The sequence below is a fragment of the Mustelus asterias genome, chromosome 25 (genome assembly GCF_964213995.1).
Source record: "Mustelus asterias chromosome 25, sMusAst1.hap1.1, whole genome shotgun sequence".
Lineage (NCBI taxonomy): Eukaryota > Metazoa > Chordata > Chondrichthyes > Carcharhiniformes > Triakidae > Mustelus > Mustelus asterias.
The window spans coordinates 15,296,107-15,317,569 of NC_135825.1; the positions used below are offsets into that span (position 1 = coordinate 15,296,107).

The 21,463-nt window shown below is 48.2% G+C and overlaps 1 protein-coding gene across 2 annotated transcripts in view; it reads right to left on the reverse strand.

The window, feature by feature from the left end:
- LOC144511821 (ubiquitin carboxyl-terminal hydrolase 49-like) overlaps window positions 1–21,463 on the reverse strand; it is a 72,928-nt gene that overhangs the window by 8,305 nt on the left and 43,160 nt on the right. For both annotated transcript variants that reach the window (XM_078242175.1, XM_078242174.1), the window contains exons 4-5: window positions 7,207–7,405; window positions 6,568–6,676 (exon numbers count right to left, since the gene is read on the reverse strand). In XM_078242175.1, coding sequence (XP_078098301.1) covers window positions 6,568–6,676; window positions 7,207–7,405 — 308 coding nt within the window. The remainder of the gene's footprint in view (window positions 1–6,567; window positions 6,677–7,206; window positions 7,406–21,463) is intronic.

Below are 21,463 nucleotides of genomic sequence, written 5' to 3' on the forward strand. Positions count from 1 at the left end.
ACACACACACTACCCCCCCCCCCACTACACACACACACTACCCCCTCCACACACACACACTACCCCCCCCACCACACACACACTACCCCCCCCACACACACTACCCCCCACACACACACACACTACGCCCCCCACACACACACACACTACCCCCCCCCACACACACACTACCCCCCCACACACACACACTACCCCCCCACACACACACACTACCCCCCCCACACACACACACTACCCCCCCACACACCCCCACACACACACACACACCCCCCCCCACACACACACACTACCCCCACACACACTACCCCCCCCCCACACACACACACTACCCCCCCACACACACACACTACCCCCCCCACACACACACACACCCCCCCCCCACACACACACACACACCCCCCACACACACACACACTACCCCCCCCCACACACACACACACACTACCCCCCCACACACACACACACACACACACACTACCCCCCCCACACACACACACACTACCCCCCCCCCACACACACACACACTACCCCCCACACACACACACACTACCCCCACCAACACACACTACCCCCCCACACACACACACACTACCCCCCCCACACACACACACACTACCCCCCCCACACACACACACACTACCCCCCCCACACACACACACACTACCCCCCCACACACACACACCCCCCCACACACACACACTACCCCCCACACACACACACACTACCCCCCCACACACACACATACCCCCCCCACACACACACTACCCCCCACACACACACACACTACCCCCCCCCCCACACACACACACGTACCCCCCCCCACACACACACACACTACCCCCCCCCCACACACACTACCCCCCCCCCCCCACACACACACACTACCCCCCCACACACACACACTACCCCCCCCCACACACACACACTACCCCCCCCACACACACACACACTACCCCCCCCACACACACACACACTACCCCCCCACACACACACACTACCCCCCCACACACACACACACTACCCCCCCACACACACACACACTACCCCCCCACACACACACACACTATCCCCCCCAACACACACACACTACCCCCCCCACACACACACACACTACCCCCCCAACACACACACCACCCCCCCCCCACACACACACACACTACCCCCCCCACACACACACACACTACCCCCCCCACACACACACACACTACCCCCCCCCACACACACACACACTACCCCCCCCCACACACACACACACTACCCCCCCACACACACACACACTACCCCCCCCACACACACACACACTACCCCCCCCACACACACACACACTACCCCCCCACACACACACACACTACCCCCCCCCACACACACACACACTACCCCCCCCACACACACAACTACCCCCCACACACACACACACTACCCCCCCCACACACACACACTACCCCCCCCACACACACACACACTACCCCCCCCACACACACACACTATCCCCCCCCACACACACACACTATCCCCCCCCCACACACACACTATCCCCCCCACACACACACACACTATCCCCCCACACACACACACACTATCCCCCCACACACACACACACTATCCCCCCCCACACACACACACACTATCCCCCCCACACACACACACACTACCCCCCCCCACACACACACACACTACCCCCCCCCCACACACACACACACTACCCCCCCACACACACACACACTACCCCCCCCACACACACACCCCCCCCACACACACACTACCCCCCCACACACACACACTACCCCCCCCACACACACACTACCCCCCCACACACACACACTACCCCCCCCCCACACACACACTACCCCCCCCCACACACACACACACTACCCCCCCCACACACACACACACTACCCCCCCACACACACACACTACCCCCCCCCACACACACACACTACCCCCCCCACACACACACACTACCCCCCCCCACACACACACACTACCCCCCCCACACACACACACTACCCCCCCCCAACCACACACACACCCCCCCCCACACACACACACTACCCCCCCCCACACACACACACTACCCCCCCCCCACACACACACACACCCCCCCCCACACACACACACTACCCCCCCCACACACACACACTACCCCCCCCCACACACACACACTACCCCCCCCCACACACACACTACCCCCCCCACACACACACACTACCCCCCCCCCCACACACACACACTACCCCCCCCACACACACACACTACCCCCCCCACACACACTACCCCCCCCACACACACACACTACCCCCCCCACACACACACACTACCCCCCCCACACACACACACTACCCCCCCCCCCACACACACACTACCCCCCCCACACACACACACTACCCCCCCCCACAACACACACTACCCCCCCCACACACACACACTACCCCCCCCCACACACACTACCCCCCACACACACACACTACCCCCCCCCCACACACACACTACCCCCCCCCACACACACACACTACCCCCCCCACACACACACACTACCCCCCCACACACACACACTACCCCCCCCACACACTACCCCCCCCCACACACACACACTACCCCCCCCCCACACACACACTACCCCCCCCACACACACACTACCCCCCCACACACACACACACTACACCCCCCCACACACACACACTACCCACCCCACACACTACCCCCCCCCACACACACACACTACCCCCCCCCCACACACACACACACTACCCCCCCCCACACACACACTACCCCCCCCCACACACACACACACCCCCCCCCCACACACACACTACCCCCCCCCCACACACACACACACTACCCCCCCCCACACACACACACTACCCCCCCCCCACACACACACTACCCCCCCCCACACACACACACTACCCCCCCCACACACACACACTACCCCCCCCACACACACACACACTACCCCCCCCCCACACACACACACTACCCCCCCCCACACACACACACACTACCCCCCCCCCACACACACACACTACCCCCCCCCACACACACACACTACCCCCCCCCCCACACACACACACACCCCCCCCACACACACACACTACCCCCCCCACACACACACACTACCCCCCCCACACACACACACTACCCCCCCCACACACACACACTACCCCCCCCCACACACACACACTACCCCCCCCACACACACACACCACCCCCCCCCACACACACACACTACCCCCCCCCACACACACACACTACCCCCCCCACACACACACACTACCCCCCCCACACACACACTACCCCCCCCCCCACACACACACTACCCCCCACACACACACACACTACCCCCCCCACACACACACAGTACCCCCCCCCACACACACACAGTACCCCCCCCACACACTACCCCCCACACACACACACACTACCCCCCCCACACACACACTACCCCCCCCCCACACACACACACTACCCCCCCCACACACACACTACCCCCCCCCCCACACACACACACTGCCCCCCCCACACACACACACACTACCCCCCCCACACACACACACACACAACCCCCCCACACACACACACACACACACACTACCCCCCCCACACACACACTACCCCCCCACACACACACACACACTACCCCCCCACACACACTACCCGCCCACACACACACACTCTACCCCCCACACACACACACACACTACCCCCCACACACACACACACACTACCCCCACACACACACACACTCCCCCCCCACACACACTACCCCCCCACACACACACACACTACCCCCCCACACACACACACACTACCCCCCCCACACACACACACACTACCCCCCCCCACACACACACACACTACCCCCCCACACACACACACACACTACCCCCCCACACACTACCCCTCCACACACACACACACTACCCCCCCCACACACACTACCCCCCCACACACACTACCCCCCCCCCACACACACACACAACCCCCCCCCCACACACACACACAACCCCCCCCCCACACACCCACACTACCCCCCCCACACACACCCACACTACCCCCCCCCACACACACTACCCCCCCCACACACACACTACCCCCCCCACACACACACTACCCCCCCCACACACACACTACCCCCCCACACACACACTACCCCCCCCACACACACACTACCCCCCACACACACACTACCCCCCCCACACACACACTACCCCCCCCACACACACACTACCCCCCCCACACACACACTACCCCCCCCACACACACACTACCCCCCCCACACACACACTACCCCCCCCACACACTACCCCCCCCACACACACACTACCCCCCCCACACACTACCCCCCCCACACACTACACACACACTACCCCCCCCACACACACACTACCCCCCCCACACACACACTACCCCCCCCACACACACACTACCCCCCCCACACACACACTACCCCCCCCACACACACACTACCCCCCCCCACACACACTACCCCCCCCACACACACACACACTACCCCCCCCACACACACACACACACTACCCCCCCCACACACGCACTCACACTACCCCCCCCCACACACACACTCACACTACCCCCCCCACACACACACACACTACCCTCCCCCCCCTCTCTCATGCACACACACACTCTACATACTCTCTTGCACACACTATCACTCTTTCTCTTGCTTCGATGCCTACTCCACTGGCTACCTCCTCTGTGGCTCACTCTGGACACACACTCTACTCCCTCCCCTCACGCGCCAGTACCCACTTGAATTTCCATTTGGAGATTCTCTCTTGCCAGCACTCCACTGTCGTTGCTTGTTTTGCCATGGATCCCCCAGAGAGGCTCCAGTGGACCCTCTGAATTCTGCAGACCCCAGTTTGGGAACACCTGTTCTAGATATTTCTCCTATTTACATTTATATAGCACACATAATATAGGAAGGCATGCGAAGGTGCTAAACAAGGGCAATATCAATATATATTTGACACTGAGCCACTGAAGGAGATACACAAGCAGATAACCGAAGTTTGATCAAAAGAGATCGGCTTTTACTAGTATCTTATAAAAAGAGAGAGGTGAAGAGGCTTAGCGAGGGAATTCCCGAGTTTGGGACGAAAGTAGCTAAAAACACAGACGGCAATGGAAGAGCGATTAAAAACAGCGGAGCAAAAGGTCAGTATTGGATAGGTTTAAAGATCTAGAAAAAAAACTTGTCGAGCTGGAAAAGGCTGGGGCAGGGTTGTCCAACATTTGGCCCACACACCACAATTCAGCCTATCGTGCCTCCCTGTTCCCCTACAGAGCCCCTGTTCAAATTATAGGGCTTCTCCAATCACAGGCCATTTCTCTCCCGCTGATCAATGCAGGAAAGAAATTCTGAGGTTGGAAGAGCAGTGACCACTGCGAAGGTGAGTGGCTTCAGTCAGCATGAGGCCTGTGCACCTGCAGTAGCGGGGAATCTTTTGAGGTGGAAGACAGGCTTTCAGTGAGTGGGAGTGGAGGAAGAGAACCCCAGAGACTAACAACCGTCGAAGCGAAAATAAATTCTTAGGGAGACCTCCTATTTTTAAAAACTGCACCCCCTTGTGCTAGCCTCCCTCCACGAGAAGAAAAATATTCCCAGTATCCACCCTTTCAAGTCCCCTCATGATCTTGCACATTTCAGTGGGATCATCTCTCATTCTTCTAAATGTCAATGGGCTGAGACCATTCTGTTGGATCATCAAATCAAAGTGAAGTCCCTTTTGTGGAAAATACAATGAAGAAAGACAAACCTGCATTTTAGAGCCTTTCACTACCTCAGCCAATGGAGTGTAGTCATTGTTCTAAAAGAGAAAACATGGCATACAGCAACTCCCATAATGTGATAGTGACCAGATAACGATCAAGGAATAAACAATGGCCAGAGCACCAGAGATAACTTCCTGTTCTCTGAAGTACTGCCAAGGCATTGCTTACTTCCACCCAAAATAGCAAACATTGGCACAGCGGTCAGCACTGTTGCCTCACAGCGCCAGGGACCCGGGTTCGATCCCCGGCTTGGGTCACTGTCTGTGCGGAGTCTGCACATTCTCCCCGTGTCTGCGTGGTTTCCTCCGGGTGCTCCGGTTCCTTCCCACAGTCCGAAAGACGTGCTGGTTAGGTACATTGGCCATGCTAAATTCTCCCTCAGTGTACCCGAACAGGCGCCGGAGTGTGGCGACTCGGGGATTTTCACAGTAACTTCATTGCAGTGTTAATATAAACCAACTTGTGACACAAATAAACAAACTCTAAACACTGCTTAACATCAAATCCGAAAAACAACATTTCCGAAAGGACAACGCTACTTCTGTACGACAGTGGAGAACCAGACTAAAATTCTGAGCTTAAATTTCTGGGCTGATGACTGAATACACAACCTTCTGACTCAGAGGCAAGAGTGTTGTTCCCTAGTCGCAGCTAACTCAGGAATTAAGATTAGTGGAAGGATAAAAAGTACAACTAACAAAAATTGGAATCTGCCATAAATGTTAATGGACATTAAAACAATTCCTTGAAGCTGCAGCAAATTCATCCTACCTGAATCTTTTAAGGTGCAGACGGAGGACCTGAGGTAGTCTGTATATCATTAGCTGTTTTTGAGCTTCTGTCAGGACGAGGGGCTTTGGTGAGGATTTTCGTCGCTTACCTGAGAAATAATTAGGCAGGATTACATAGAACCCACAGCACAGAAACAGGCCATTTGGTCCAACCACCGTATGCTGGTGTTTATGCATCACACAAGCTTATCTCTATTTAATATCGCATTAATCAGACTTTCAGATAAAAAGATCAACAATTAGCCTTTTTAATGTCAGAAGCCCAAGGATTACCAGCACAGCATGCAGGGCAAATGCAGATCTCCTCCAATCTACATCACTGTTCGATTTATGGCAATGCTTTAGAAGTTTGCTCTAGGATGGCACAGTCGCACAGCGGCTAGCACTGCTGCTTCAAAGCTCTTGTTCCCAGTTTTCATTTAGTGATCATGGTTGCTTTTCCAACAGGGTTGGGTGCAGACTGTCTGTCCACACACACTGTGGAGGCGCAAGACAAGAGTAGAACCATTACACAGGTGCCATATCTCTCTAGAAATTCACCAGGGACGGAAGCATAGATAATGAGCGTCAACAAGGTGTTCAGCTGAGAGGAAAGCTCATTTAATAGACCATTACTTACTGTTGCACTGGTCGCAAGCATAAATCCTCCCTTCCAAAGCCTCTGTTTCTGTAAACTTTGCCAGCATTTCCGTCAGCGTGCATTCTTTAAGCTGAGTAGCACCCTTCTGAAGACAATGATAACGCTCTGGAAACTCCAATGAAAGATCCCAAAATGGTTCAATGGTGTTGGACTTGTAGTTGCACGTCAGACATGTGACCTGTAGAAAGAGATAATAAAAGCAACAGATAACCCAGAATACCAAAGGTAACTGATTCAACGAAATGACTTGAGATTAGTGTGAACAAGGCCATTCAACCCATCTGTGCCAATTCTTTGCAACAGCAAATTTAATCCAACTATCCCACTGCTTCAGATATTCATTCGTTTCTTCCTAAAATGATGCAGTGGTCCACCTAGCAAAGGCTTTTAGTGTTCTTTCTAGACTGGAGTGGCCAAAAAAAACCAACTAATTACGACCTAACCATTGCTTGGAACAATTTTGAACAATGGGCAGCACAGTGGCACAGTGGTTAGCACTGCTGCCTCACAGCGCCAGGGACCTGGGTTCGATTCCCGGCTTGGGTCACTGTCTGTGTGAAGTTTGCACGTTCTCCCCATGTCTGCGCGAGTTTCCTCCGGGTGCCCCTGGATTCCTCCCACAGTCCGAAAGATTGGGCGGCACGGTAGCACAGTGGTTAGCACTGCTGCTTCACAGCTCCAGGGTCCTGGGTTCGATTCCCGGCTGGGTCACTGTCTGTGTGGAGTTTGCACATTCTCCTCGTGTCTGCGTGGGTTTCCTCCGGGTGCTCCGGTTTCCTCCCACAGTCCAAAGATGTGCGGGTTAGGTTGATTGGCCATGCTAAAATTGCCCCTTAGTGTGCGTAGGTTAGAGGGATTGGTGGGTAATATATGTAGGGATATGGGAGTAGGGCCTGGGTGGGATTGTGGTCGGTGCAGACTTGATGGGCCGAATGGCCTGTTTCTGCACTGTAGGGTTTCTATGATTTCTATGTGCTGGTTATGTGCACTAACCGTGCTAAATTCTCCCACAGTGTACCCGAACAGGCGCCGGTGTGGCGACTCGGGGATTTTCACAGTAACTTCATTGCAGTGTTAATGTAAGCCTACTTGTGACAATAATAAATAAACTTTTAAAAAAACCTTATTTTAGCAATACTTCTTGCCTCAGTTTTAAAACTCAAAAATCTGTTGCCATTTCTTTATAGCTTTATCTACTTGCATTCAGATGGTCAGGGAGTTACGTCCAACACACTTCACAAGGAGATGGAGAAAGGCAACAAGACAGCCCAGAAGGTATTAAGATAAGAGATAGAGCAGGTGATTGAAGGCGGATCAGAGGTGGCGAGGCTTCAGCAGTTTAGAAATCATTCCAGTTCTAAGGTCAGCTCTGTTACTGCCGGTATAGTGGAGAGGAAGAGGGAAGATGCACACAGGGCTTCCATCAAATCAGAGGGTGCAAGCTGGTGTGTGGGATTGAAGAAGCCTGGAGAGGCAGGATGCAGCGAAACCATAACAACATTTATAAACAAGATCAAGTAATCTGAATTCAATGTAATTGAGGGTTAGGAATCTAGACTTGGTACGAAACAGGATGCAGGTGGCAACATTTACTGGAATAAGTCTAACTTGTCACTAGACAAAATAAATGTGCCCACGGTCATCCAGATACACATGGTTGGTTAATCCCAATGTGAGAAGTTCCTCATTGGATTTTGGCTGTGGGCACCTATTCAAAGTGCATACTTCAAAGAATTCATTACTGCTTGCATTTTATTATAATAATACTATGGAAGTATTTACTTTGTGTAAATATGTCAGAGAAATGCAAAAACCTGGCCAAATTTATTTCAGCTCTTTGTATTTTCCATTGCCACAATATGAACTACCTATACTGACTACATTTACAATACAAATAGCGTTATCATAGAATCCCAACAGTGCAGAAGAGGCCATTCGGCCCATCAGGTCTGCACCAACTCTCTGATAGGGTATCTTGCCCAGGCCCTCTTCTTGCCCTATCCCCATAACCCCACGTATTTACCATGGCTAATCCATCTAACCTACACACTTTGGGACACTAAGGGACAAGTTAGCAGAACTGAACCTGGATTGCTGGAGCTGTGAGACAACAAAGCTAGCTACTGTGCCACCATGCTACCCTCAATGTTGCTGTGAAGGAATCTTGTGCCACTTTGAGTCAGAGGCAACTCGGGCCCTGACTTGAGATTCAACCAACAATAGTAAGTGAAGTAGTGGTTATGTCACTGGGTTAGTAATCCAGGGGCACAGGCTAATGCTCTCGGAACACGGATTCAAATCCCATCAGGGCAGCTGGTGAAATTTAAATTCAATTAATAAACTGGAATGTAAAGCTAGTCCCAGTAATGGTGAACGTGGAACTATCAGATTGTTGTAAAACCCATCAGGTTCACTATTGCAATCTGCCGTCCTTACCTGGCCTACATGTGACTCCAGGCCCACAGTATTGTGGTTGACTCTTAACTGTCCTCAGAAATGGCTTAGCAAGCCACCTCAGGATGGGCAACAAATGCTGTCCTTGCCAGTGACACCCAGATCCCAAGAAAGATTTAAAATAGTGCTAATGAAACCAATGATGTTGCAGTTTATTGTGCAAATGCAGAGTAAGAAATGAACACTGAGGATAAGGTAATTCCCCCTCCTCCCTTTCTTTGGTATCTTTTGGTACTTAAGACAATTCAAATTAAATCCAATCATTGTCCCCACGAGAGACAAACCAGATTTAAGCCGGCAAGACATTGCATCCCATCTTGGGCTCGATCAAACAAGATCCAAGCTGACAGGATGAGGCATTACACCCCCTCCCAGGCTTGATCCAACGCTTCATCTGAGCCAAAAAGGCCGAGATGGCTTTAAAAATTGCATCAGGTAAAGCCCCGATTTAACCTATCTGGATCTTTTACTCTATCCTAGCTTAGGGAAAGCAGAATCACAGGCGTCAGCACAACAAATGCAAATAGCTTAGCCTTGTCCTCCGCCTGATCATTGTTTTACCCCTGCCAGGTAAGTTGGGGATGTTATTATGAATGGGGTGTTACTTTAATTTAGACAATTGTCCATTATTTACCAATGTAACTTAATAATTAATTCCTCACCTTGGAATAGCTCAACTTGTCTGTTCAAAGCCCCTTCTAAGGTGCAAGATATCCAGATGGTTAACTGACTTCATGTGACATTTAGATGCAACGTTCCAATAAATGGTCAGATCTTTCCACGTCTACAGCTGAATTCACTTCCCCCCCCCCCCCCTCTCTATTCCTCACCCCCTTTCCACCATTAGTAACCCGTGTAAACTTGGGAGCCCTGTTCCGGGATGTGCAATAATAGCCTCAGGTGACTTGTTCTCCAGTTAAACTCTTCCTTCCCCCCCACCACCATTGAGATTAGCAAAACGTAATGAGCCCACATTGTGCTACTGAGGAGCAAGATACAGGATAAGCGCACACAAAATGATTTACAACCACAAACCGTGCACATTAACAAATACATTCTGCAACACTTGTAAACGTCCAAATTAGTACACCCGCTTCTTCAGTTTAACGAGTACAAATCTACAAATTCAGGAAACTCAGTGGTACAGATGCTGTCACTGAAGATCTGCCTCGTGCACAGATGGTTAACTCAAGTATCCATTAGGAGCTTAGAACATGAATGCTGTCAGGCCGCACACTATCTCTGTAACCTTCTCAAGCCACACAATGCTCTGGGATCTCTGCACTGCTCCAGCTCTGGCCTCTTGCACATTCCTGGTTTTAATCACGCCTTTGGGGGCTGTGCCTTCAGTCACTGGGGTCATAAGCTCTGGAATTCCCTCCCTAAACCTCTGAATTTCTTTAAGCCACACTTTAAAACCCTAGCTCTGAGCTAAATTTTGATTGCCTACCCCCAATATCTCATGTGGGCTCAGTGTCAACTTTTGTTTGGTAATGGTCCTGTGACAACTATAAGTATAGTGTTACAACACCCGTAGTTAAGAAAGCCACCAACGCCTCTACTTTCTCAGAAGACTAAGGAAATTTGGCATGTCCGCTACAACACTCACCAACTTTTACAGATGCACCATGGCAAGCATTCTTTCTGATTGTATCACAGCTTGGTAAGGCTCCTGCTCTGCCCAAGATGGAAAGTAACTACAAAGAGTCGTGAGTGAAGCCCAGTCCATCATGTAAACCAGCCTCCCGTCCATTGACTCTGTCTACACTTGCTGCTGCTTCGGAAAAGCAGCCAGCATAATTAAGGACTCTGCGCACGCCGGACATACTCTCTTCCACCTTCTTCCGTCGAGAAAAAGATACAAAAGTCTGAGGTCAAGCACCAACTAACTTAAGAATAGCTTCTTCCCTGCTGCCATCAGATTTTTGAATGGACCTACCTTGCACTAAGTTGATCTTTCTCTACACCTCAACAATGATTGTAACACTACATTCTGCACTCTCTTCTTTCCTTCTCTATGAACGGTATGCCTAGTCTGTATAGCGTGAAAGAAACAATACTTTTCACTATATACTAATACAGTGCTACCGGGACTTGATGGTTTGAGTTATAAGGAGAGGCTGGATAGATTGGGACTTTTTTCTCTGCAGCGTAGAAGGCTGAGGGGTGATCTTGTAGAGTTCTATAAAATAATGAGGGGCATAGATCAGCTAGATAGTCAATATCTTTTCCCAAAGGTAGGGGAGTCTAAAACTAGAGGGCATAGGTTTAAGGTGAGAGGGGAGAGATACAAAAGTGTCCAGAGGGGCAATTTTCTCACAGAGGATGGTGAGTGTCTGGAACAAGCTGCCAGAGGTAGTAGTAGAGGCGGGTACAATTTTGTCCTTTAAAAAGCATTTAGACAGTTACATGGGTAAAATGGGTATAGAGGGATATGGGCCAAATGCGGGCAATTGGGATTAGCTTAGGGGTTTCAAAAAAAAAAGGGCAACATGGATAAGTTGGGCCGAAGGGCCTGTTTCCATGCTGTAAAACCTCTATGACTATGTGACAATAATAAATCAAATCAAAAAGTGAAGAACTTTGGGAATTTTTAAACAATGTTAAAGGTGCTACATAAATACACGTGTGTTGTTATACCACAGCAGTAAAAAGACCCCGACTCCAACCTCAATGTCTACAATCACACAGATCCCCAAAACGGCACTGAATAACGATAGCAGAGGTAGAAAATCTGGGTGTTTTTTTTCTTGGGAGCATTGTGGCCAGTTGTACCACTGTGCTCCATTGGCTGGGATCAACTAACTCTGGAGACAAGGGACCAATGTGGCTCGGTCGTACATCCTCACTCAGTCACCAAGGCAATGAGGCTGTGCTTTACATCAGTGCAAAATAACTCCAAGCATCACCACAACTGAGGCTGCCCTAACATCAAATTCTGCACTGATCTACCAGAACGCTGGTTTCCTTGTCTAAACTACTTCATCAGTAAAGAAACACCTGTTTATACCTGGCTGATTTGTGTGCTTGACTGCAAGTGCATGAAGCCCTGGTTTGATTAAGCAGCTTAACTGCACTCTCCCACCACCAGTGCCAGCAATGTATCAACAAGTGCGATATAATAACTGCATCCACAGGAGTGGCCAGGCAGGTTCACACATTAATCTTTCCTTTTGATTGGGAAATGTGTCACCGTCCATTATTCAAAGTAAAGCCTCTGGATTTTCTCTCCACACCTGACAGTTCTACAGTTGCTGGTTATCTTCCAGTACCGCAAATCCAACTTCAGCCATTCTTCACAGAAGATGAAACTGTTGGAAGTTGGAGGGTTACTGTGGAACAGCAATGTCAACTTTTGTTTGATAATGATCCGGCAAAGCACCTTGGGACTTTTTACAATGTTAAAGATGCTACATTAATGCACATTTCCATTGTTGTTACACTAGAAACATACAAGATAGGAGGAGGAGGAGGCCATTTGGCCCTTTGGGCCTGTTCCGCCATTCATCACGATCATGGCTGATCGTCCAACTCAATAGCCTAATCCTGCTTTCTCCCCATAACCTTTGATCCCATTCTCCCTCAAGTGCTATATCCAGCCGCCTCTTGAATACATTCAATATTTTGGCATCAGCTACTTCCTGCGGTAACAAATTCCACAGAATGAGGAAAAAACAATTCCAACCCCTCCATAGGCTCCCAATTCCCAAAAGTGGCACTGAATAGCAGTCAAGTGGTGGCAATCTGGGAGTTTTTTTCCTGGGGGCACTGTGGCGAACTGTATCACTTGATTCTGTCACCTTGCAAACAGTGATCACTGGACAGTGATTATAATTATGAGCAGCGACCATAATTAATTTTCCCCTTCATCAAGTACAGAGAAGAGAGAAAAAAAAAATCAAGGACAATTGCATTCTCGTGTAATTCAATCTAAACTACTAGCTAAGTCAGCACAGACTAGGAACCTCTATGGCTCAGTAACAAGCTGCCTTTATCAACTCAACCACTGGTGAAGCTACATTTCACTGCCTGGATGAGATGGGGGGAAAAAGAAAATCACTCTTTGCCATTACTATGCAATACTGCATATAATTTAACTGACATACTGCAGCCCCAGATCACCTTGTCTGGAGACTGTGGCAGGGTGGGGCGAGGGATTTAGTCCAACCTCTTCAAGCTTGACTAAACATGCACAAATTTTTCCCAGATCATCACCGCATATTTGAAAGTGAGGAGGAAAGTGGAGAAGAAACATTTCTTAAAAAGCTGTTAGCAGGAGAAACGTGACAGCTAAAGAGAAACCGAAAACCAAAGAGCAGTGTGGACTGTTACTATCATGCAAGGAATGAAAAAGGCTGCGTAGAGCAACGGTAGAATTGGTTGTTACAGGTTTGAAAAGGAGCAGGATTCACAAATCTTCAGAAGTGGGAGAATAAGGTGATTAGGCTTTGAAAATCTTATTCATAGGATCGCAAAATGGGAAAATAAAGAGTCACACAGAAGCCTATACAAATAATTTATATCAGAGTTGGAATATTGTCTGCAGTCTTGGGATTTTACATTAGCAGGGATGCAGAAAGAAAGTCAATAAGATACAAGGGATGAGAAGAGACTAGAAAAACTGGGACACTTTTCGCCGTAAGAAAAAAGCTGGAGATAGAATTATGTGGGGCTTCGAGAAGGTAAACTGGGGAAGAGTATTTCCCTTACTTGGTAAGCTAGTAACTAGATGGCATTAATTTAAGATCACTGAAAAAAAGCAAAAAGGAAGCTAGAAAACTTTTTTTTTTAAATTCAGAGGATTGATGGGTTGGAGAACTTAAAAAGTCAACCAAACCTATTTTGTTAAACCAAAAATTCAAATTCTTATTTGAACTTTCGAACAGCTATGCAATACCCATGCTAGTGAAAGTGTTCCTTTCATTCCCCAAATTTGTCTTCTTCTCCAGATGTGCTGATCAATATTCCCTCAAATTTCCCCACACTTTGCATGACTCATTTCTCGCACTGCACGGTGCCTTTAAGATTGTTGCAAAAACACCCATCTTAACCCAGAGGCGGCACGGTAGCACAGTGGTTAGCACTGCTGCTTCACAGCTCCAGGGACCTGGGTTCGATTCCTGGCTTGGGTCACTGTCTGTGTGGAGTTTGCACATTCTCCTCGTGTCTGCGTGGGCTTCCTCCGGGTGCTCCGGTTTCCTCCCACAGTCCAAAGATGTGCGGGTTAGGTTGATTGGCCATGCTAAAAATTGCCCTTAGTGTCCTGAGATGTGTAGGTTAGAGGGATTAGTGGGAAATATGTAGGGATATGGGGGTAGGGCCTGGGTGGGATTGCGGTCGGTGCAGACTCGATGGGCCGAATGGCCTCTTTCTGTACTGTAGGGTTTCTATGATTTCTATGATTAAAGGGACCGCAGCACATGCACAGTGTATTCTTTCACTGCACGGCACATCCCCGATTGCTGAGCGGCGGTGGAGAACGCTGGTGGTGGTATGATGAACATTTGCAAATGGTAAACTTTGGAGCTGTCATTTCAGTCCCAAGATTGTGGCTGTGCCAGCTCCCTCCAACAGCAGTCGCATTACCTCGTCCATTCCCTGTAGCCCTGCAAACGTTCTCTTTTCAGCTGCTTATCCAGTTCCCTTTTGAAGGCCACAATTGAATCTGCCTCCACCACACTTCCAGGCACTGCATTTCAGATGCTAATCACTCGCAGCATAAAAATATCGCTGATTGCTCTTTTGCTAGTCACCTTCAATTTGTGCCCTCTGGTTCTTGACACTTTTGCCAATGGGAAGGGTTTCTCTCCGTCAACTCTGTCCTGATCCCCCGTTATTTCAAATACTTCTACCAAATCTCCTCTCGGCCTTCCGTTAAGGCAGACAGGCCCAACTTCTCTAACTTACCCTTGTAAATTAAGTCCCTCATCCCTGGAAGCACTTCTAAAGTCTTGTCATTCTTCCCAAAGTGCAGTGTCCAGAATTAGGCACAACAATCCAACTGAGACCGAACCAGTGTTTTATAAAAGTACATCACAACTTTGGAGGCTCTTATGAAAGGTCAGATACATGAAACGTTAACTATTTCTCTCTCCACAGATGGTGCCAGACCTGCTGAATATTTTTGATTTGATTTGTCACATTTATTAGTATACAGTGAAAAGTATTGTTTCTTCCAGTATATTCTGCTTTTGTTTCATAATAACCTCCTTTCTTTTGTACTCCACGTCTCTATTTATAAAGCAGGGAATCCCATTTAACAAGTTTCTCAAACTGGCCTGCCCCCTTCAGTGACTTATGCACACACAACCGCTACGCATGCACTCCTTTTAGAATGGTATCATGCATTTCATATTGCCCCGCCTCGTTCTTCCTACCAAAATGCTTTACTTTACACTTCTTTGCACTAAATTTCATTAGGAATTCTTCATGTAAATATTCAGTCGATACGAGTAGGATGGAGTTACATGGTAAAACTCTGACGAACTTAAAGGTATAATAAAGATGTGTGGGTTAGGTGAATTGACCATGCTAAATTGCCCCTTAATGTTCGCGGGACTAGTTGGGGTGAAAGCATGGGGTTGTGGTGATGGGTGGGATTGAGGTTAGTGCAGACTCGATGGGCTGAATGGTCTCCTCCACTGTGGGATTCAATGATTCTATGATTTTTGCAATGTCTTGAGTGCAAGTTGTTGGCTTGCTTAATGTGCCTACTAAAACCCTGAAGATATAAAGGTTTTCAAGTTACAACCATGACGGGTTGGAGATGAAAAGCTTTTATCTGCAAAGCTAACTTTTATAATGAGATGCAGAGTAAAAGATGTTGGCCCACTTTAAAATTTTAGAAGTAAAGAAATGTGACTGGAGTCTGAGAGAGACTGTGAGCTGTAGAGGATTTAACTGGAAAACCACAGATGAAACACTGGACATTATAACAGACAGTGCAACTTTCAATATTGCACAAGTTTTAGGTGAAAGGTTCCGGATATTAATTGCACATCATCTGTGAAATTAATTGGGTTGTGACTGGAGCATAGATAAAGAGACTCAGAAAGAAAAACAAAGAGACTCTTATTGACGAAGGAAGGGTGATGGTTGAACTAGGAGTTATAGTTCCAGAATAGAGATAATTTTCAAAAGGAAACTGGATCGTGACGACAAAAAGGGAAAACACAATTGCAGGGCTATGGGGAAAGAGCAAAGGAGTGGAACTAATTGGATTGCTCTATTAAACTAGAAAGAATGCACAAAGGATATACTAGGATGCTGCCAGGACTTAGTGGTTTGAGTTATAAGGAGAGACTGGATAGACTGGGACTTTTTTCCCTGGAGTGTAGGAGGCTTAGGGGTGATCTTATAGAGGTCTATAAAATAATGAGGGATATAGATAAGGTAGATACACAACATCTTTTCCCAAAGGTAGGAGAGTCTAAAACTAGAGGGCGTAGGTTTAAGGTGAGAGGGGAGAGATACAAAAGGATCCAGAGGCGCATTTTTTTCACACAGAGAGTGGCGAGTGTCTAAGTGAGCTGTCAGAAGCAGGAGTAGAGGTGGGTACAATTTGGTCTTTTAAAAAGCATTTAGACAGTTACATGGATAAGATGGGTATAGAGGGATATGGGCCAAATGCGGGCAATTGGGACTAGCTTAATGGTTAAAAAAAACTAGACGGCATGGACAAGTTGGGCCGAAGGGCCAGTTTCCATGCTGTACACCTCTATAACTATATGCTTATAATGTTTCACTCCATGAATAAGTATAAGCTGAGTGAAGATGAGCTCTGATTTGATCCTTCACCAACTGGCTATCAGGAGTTTAACATTGGATAGGAAGAAATCGTGGAAGTGGTCCACGAGACCATAAGAACAGGAGCAGTTTCAGCCTTTTGAGTCTGCTCCACCATCAAATCATGGCTGATACGTTTCTCAACCCCTTTCTCCTGCCTTTTCCCGTAACCTTTGATCTCTTTACCAATCATGAACCTATCTATCCCGGTCTTAAATACACTCAAGGATCTGGCCTGCACAGCCTTCTATGGCAATGAATTCCACAGATTCACCACCCTCTGGCTGAAGAAATTCTTCCTCATCTCGGTGCTAAAGGATTGTCCTTTTATTCTGAGGCTGTGTCCTCGGATTCTAGTCTCGCTTACTAATGGAAACATCTTCCCCATGTCCACTCTACGCAGGCCTTTCAGTATTCTGCAAGTTTCAATGAGATTCCCCCCTCATCCTTCTAAACTCCATGAAGTATGGACCCAAAGTCTTCAAACACCCCTCATATGTCAAGCTTTTCATTCTTGGGACCATTCTCATGAACCTCCTTGGGACGCTCTCCAAGGCCAGCACATCCTTCCTTAGATATGGAGCCCAAAATTGTTCACAATACTCCAAATGTGGTCTGAGCAGAGCCTTATAAAGCCTCAGCAGTACATCCCTGCTCTTGTATTCTAGTCCTCTTGAAATGAATGCTAACATTGCAGTTGCTTTCCCAACTACCAACTCAACCTGCAAGTTAACCTTAAGAGAAGCCTGAATTAAGACTCCCAAATCCCTTTGCGCTTCCAATTTCTGAATTTTCTCCACATTTAGAAGATAGTCTACGCGTCTATTCTTCCTACCAATGTGCATAACCTCACACTTTCCAACGTTGTATTCCATCTGCCACTTCTTTTCCCACTGTCCTAACCTGTCCAAGTCCTTCTGCAGCCTCCCCACCTCCTCAATACTACCTGTCCCTCCACCTATCTTTGCATCACGTGCAAACTTAGCCACAATGCCCTTAGTTCCTTCATCTAGGTCACTGATGTATAAAGTGAAAAGTTATGGTCCCAACACTGATCCCTGCGGAACTCCACTAGTCACTGGCTGCCATCCTGAAAAGGATCTTTTTATCCCCACTGTGTGCCTTCTGCCAGTCAGCCAATCTTCTATCCATGCTAGTAGATTGCCTCTAACACCTTGCTCAACAGCCTCCTGTGCAGCACCTTGTCAAAGGCCTTCTGGAAATCCAAGTAGATAACATCCATCCACTGGCTCTCCTTTATCTAACCTGCTTGTTATTTCCTCAAAGAATTCTATCAGATTTGTCAGGCATGACCTCTCCTTGATGGAACCATGCTAATGAGACTGACAGTATAAACAAAGAAGTAAGGCTTTTAGCCATTTTGAGCCTGTTCACCCTTCAATTATTTCATGGTCAATTATTTCATGGTCATAGTGACTAGTGGAGTTCCGCAGGGATTTTAGCTCAAATCAACCCACTTGGGTTCCATAACTCTTAATACCCTTGCTTAACAAAAATCTACCAATCTCAGTTTTGAACTTTTCAATCGAGTCCCCAGCCTCAATAGAATTCTAAACTTCTGTTGTAATTCATCCTCTCGAATTCTAGACTTGCATAGTAGTGCGTGAGAATTACTTCCTGAAGTTGCCTCATAACAGCAAGCACGAATGTTAAAGCTCTGGACTGTGCCCAAGAGGTAGTAGTTTCTCTCTATCAAATCTTTTAACCATCATAAAAAACCTCAATTAGATCAGCCCTTGTTATCCTATACTCGGGAGAATACGATCTAGTCTATGCCACCCATCCTTGTCATTTAACCCTCTTAAGTCCCTGAAGGAAGTCTGTGTGGAGGTTCTGAGCAGCGATCTGATGGGGCACAGGTGCAGTCTGGATGGGTTGAAAGTTTCAGGATAGTGAAGAGGGAAGCAAGGCTGTTTTGGGTGCTGAACATTCAGAAACCAGATTTTAAATTTTCTAAATATGAACGAAAATCTCATATGCTTAATATGGTTGCAGTTTTAACTATATGGGATCACTAAGATAGGCAAAACCCACTTTGCTTTATTTGGGGGGGGGGGCATCCGTTTCACTGTTGAAATTAACTGCAGAAAACATTTTGCAGAAAGGCCACATGGTTCGGCCATACTTTCTGCAGGGTAGTGACATGAAGCTTCAATCAGAATATTGCTACTCTGCCCTTCATATTTTGTTACACCCTACCCAACTAGGTCCATTCGGCAAGCCTGTAATCAAATTGGTTGCAAATCTAAAATCCTGGTTCCACCACTAACTGTCCCCATGTTGTAATCTAATTTACCCCCAAGAATAGCTTTACTGGGTTTATGAAAAGGACGGGGAATAAGTTCAAGCACGTTCTCCCCGTGTCTGCATGGGTTTCCTCCGTGTGCTCTGGTTTCCTCCCGCACTCCAAAGATGTGCAGGCTAGGTTGATTGGCCATGCTAAATTGCCCCCAGGGGGACTAGCAGGTTAAATACGTGGGGTTACGGGGACAGAGTCTGGGTTGGATTGTCGTCGGTGCAGGCTAGATGGGCCGAACGGCCTCCTCCTGCACTGTAGGGATGCTACGATTTTATGATTCAAAGAGCTGGCACATACAGTACGATGGACTGAATGGCCTTCTCCTGGGATGTGATAATTCATAGTTCAGACATTGGCTAGCTTCCTTTAGTTTTTTAACCTCCATTTGATTTTAATTTCCCAATAAATTCACCATTTTGATGGTGTTAAAGGGAAGCAAGGTATCCAATGATACACTGCCACTCGCTGTTCCTGACGTGGCCACTAGGAGGTATATGAGAGTTGCTTAGGACAACGTGTTCAATAAATCAGCTCAGTGTTTCTCGGAGGATTTAAGTTCAAAACGTGGTTTACAAGGTCATTACATTTCTGACTGCCGAGTGTGGACATATAATGTGGCAAGAACACAGCATCTTAAAAATGTGGCATTCCCTTTTCCCTGTACCTACGGGATATGTCGTTTGTTGATGTTATTTCTGCTGCTTTGTACAAATAAAGAATGCTTTCTGCAACGACCGCACCGATTTCCTCTGGTTATATGACACTGAACTTAGAACAGAAGGTCCTTGGGAGTGTGTCAATATTTAATGGAGGAGCCAACACAGGAAAGTTTGGAAAAATACCGTGAAAGGAAAGTTTTGTGCAAGGGGGGAGCAGTTTTGTGCAGTTTGCACTCTGCTGAATTTTCAAATCCAATACTGCTCACATTTTCACATAACTTATACTGACAAATTTCAAAGTGAATTAAACGTATACAGCTCTCCACTCCTTGCTTGGGTGCTTTACGACAGGCAGCATCTGCAGCCCAGATGGAACATGGTCCCGGGTCTCCGCCAATGCTACTGACTCAGCTTTTAGGAAGTGCAAAGGGAGCCTAAGGAAGGGGGGCCACGATCCAAGTTTCCCTATCTGGGGAGATTGTCTGGCTTTCTTTTCCCAACTGCTGTTGTGACCTTCTGTTGCAAATGCGGCTATGTAAGGATTGGACCAGGCTCAGCTCTGCTGTTCCGCAGATACCCACGAGCGGCCACTCCCTTGGCTGGCACACAAAGAGTGGCTCCTAACCAGCATCTAACCCACCTTGTGGCATACACTCTTACACCCTGAGCAATAGCACAGCAACAAAATCAAACAACCTGGAGCTGCATTAGTAGGCCTCGGTGTCACTTTTTATTCAATTATGTGCTTTGTTCGTTTTAAGTCTCAATGAAATTCCAAATTAAGACGCAGCTATTAGGAGAGGCAATGGGGTATTATCGCTAGGCCATTAATGCAGAAACTCAGCTAATGTTTTGGGGATCCGGGTTCGAATCCCACCATGGCAGATGGTGGAATTTAAATTCAATTTTAAAAAATCTGGAATTAAGAATCTACCGATGACCATGAAACCATTGTCGATGGTCGGAAAAACCCATCTGGTTCACTAATTGTCCTTCAGGGAAGGAAATCTGCTGTCCT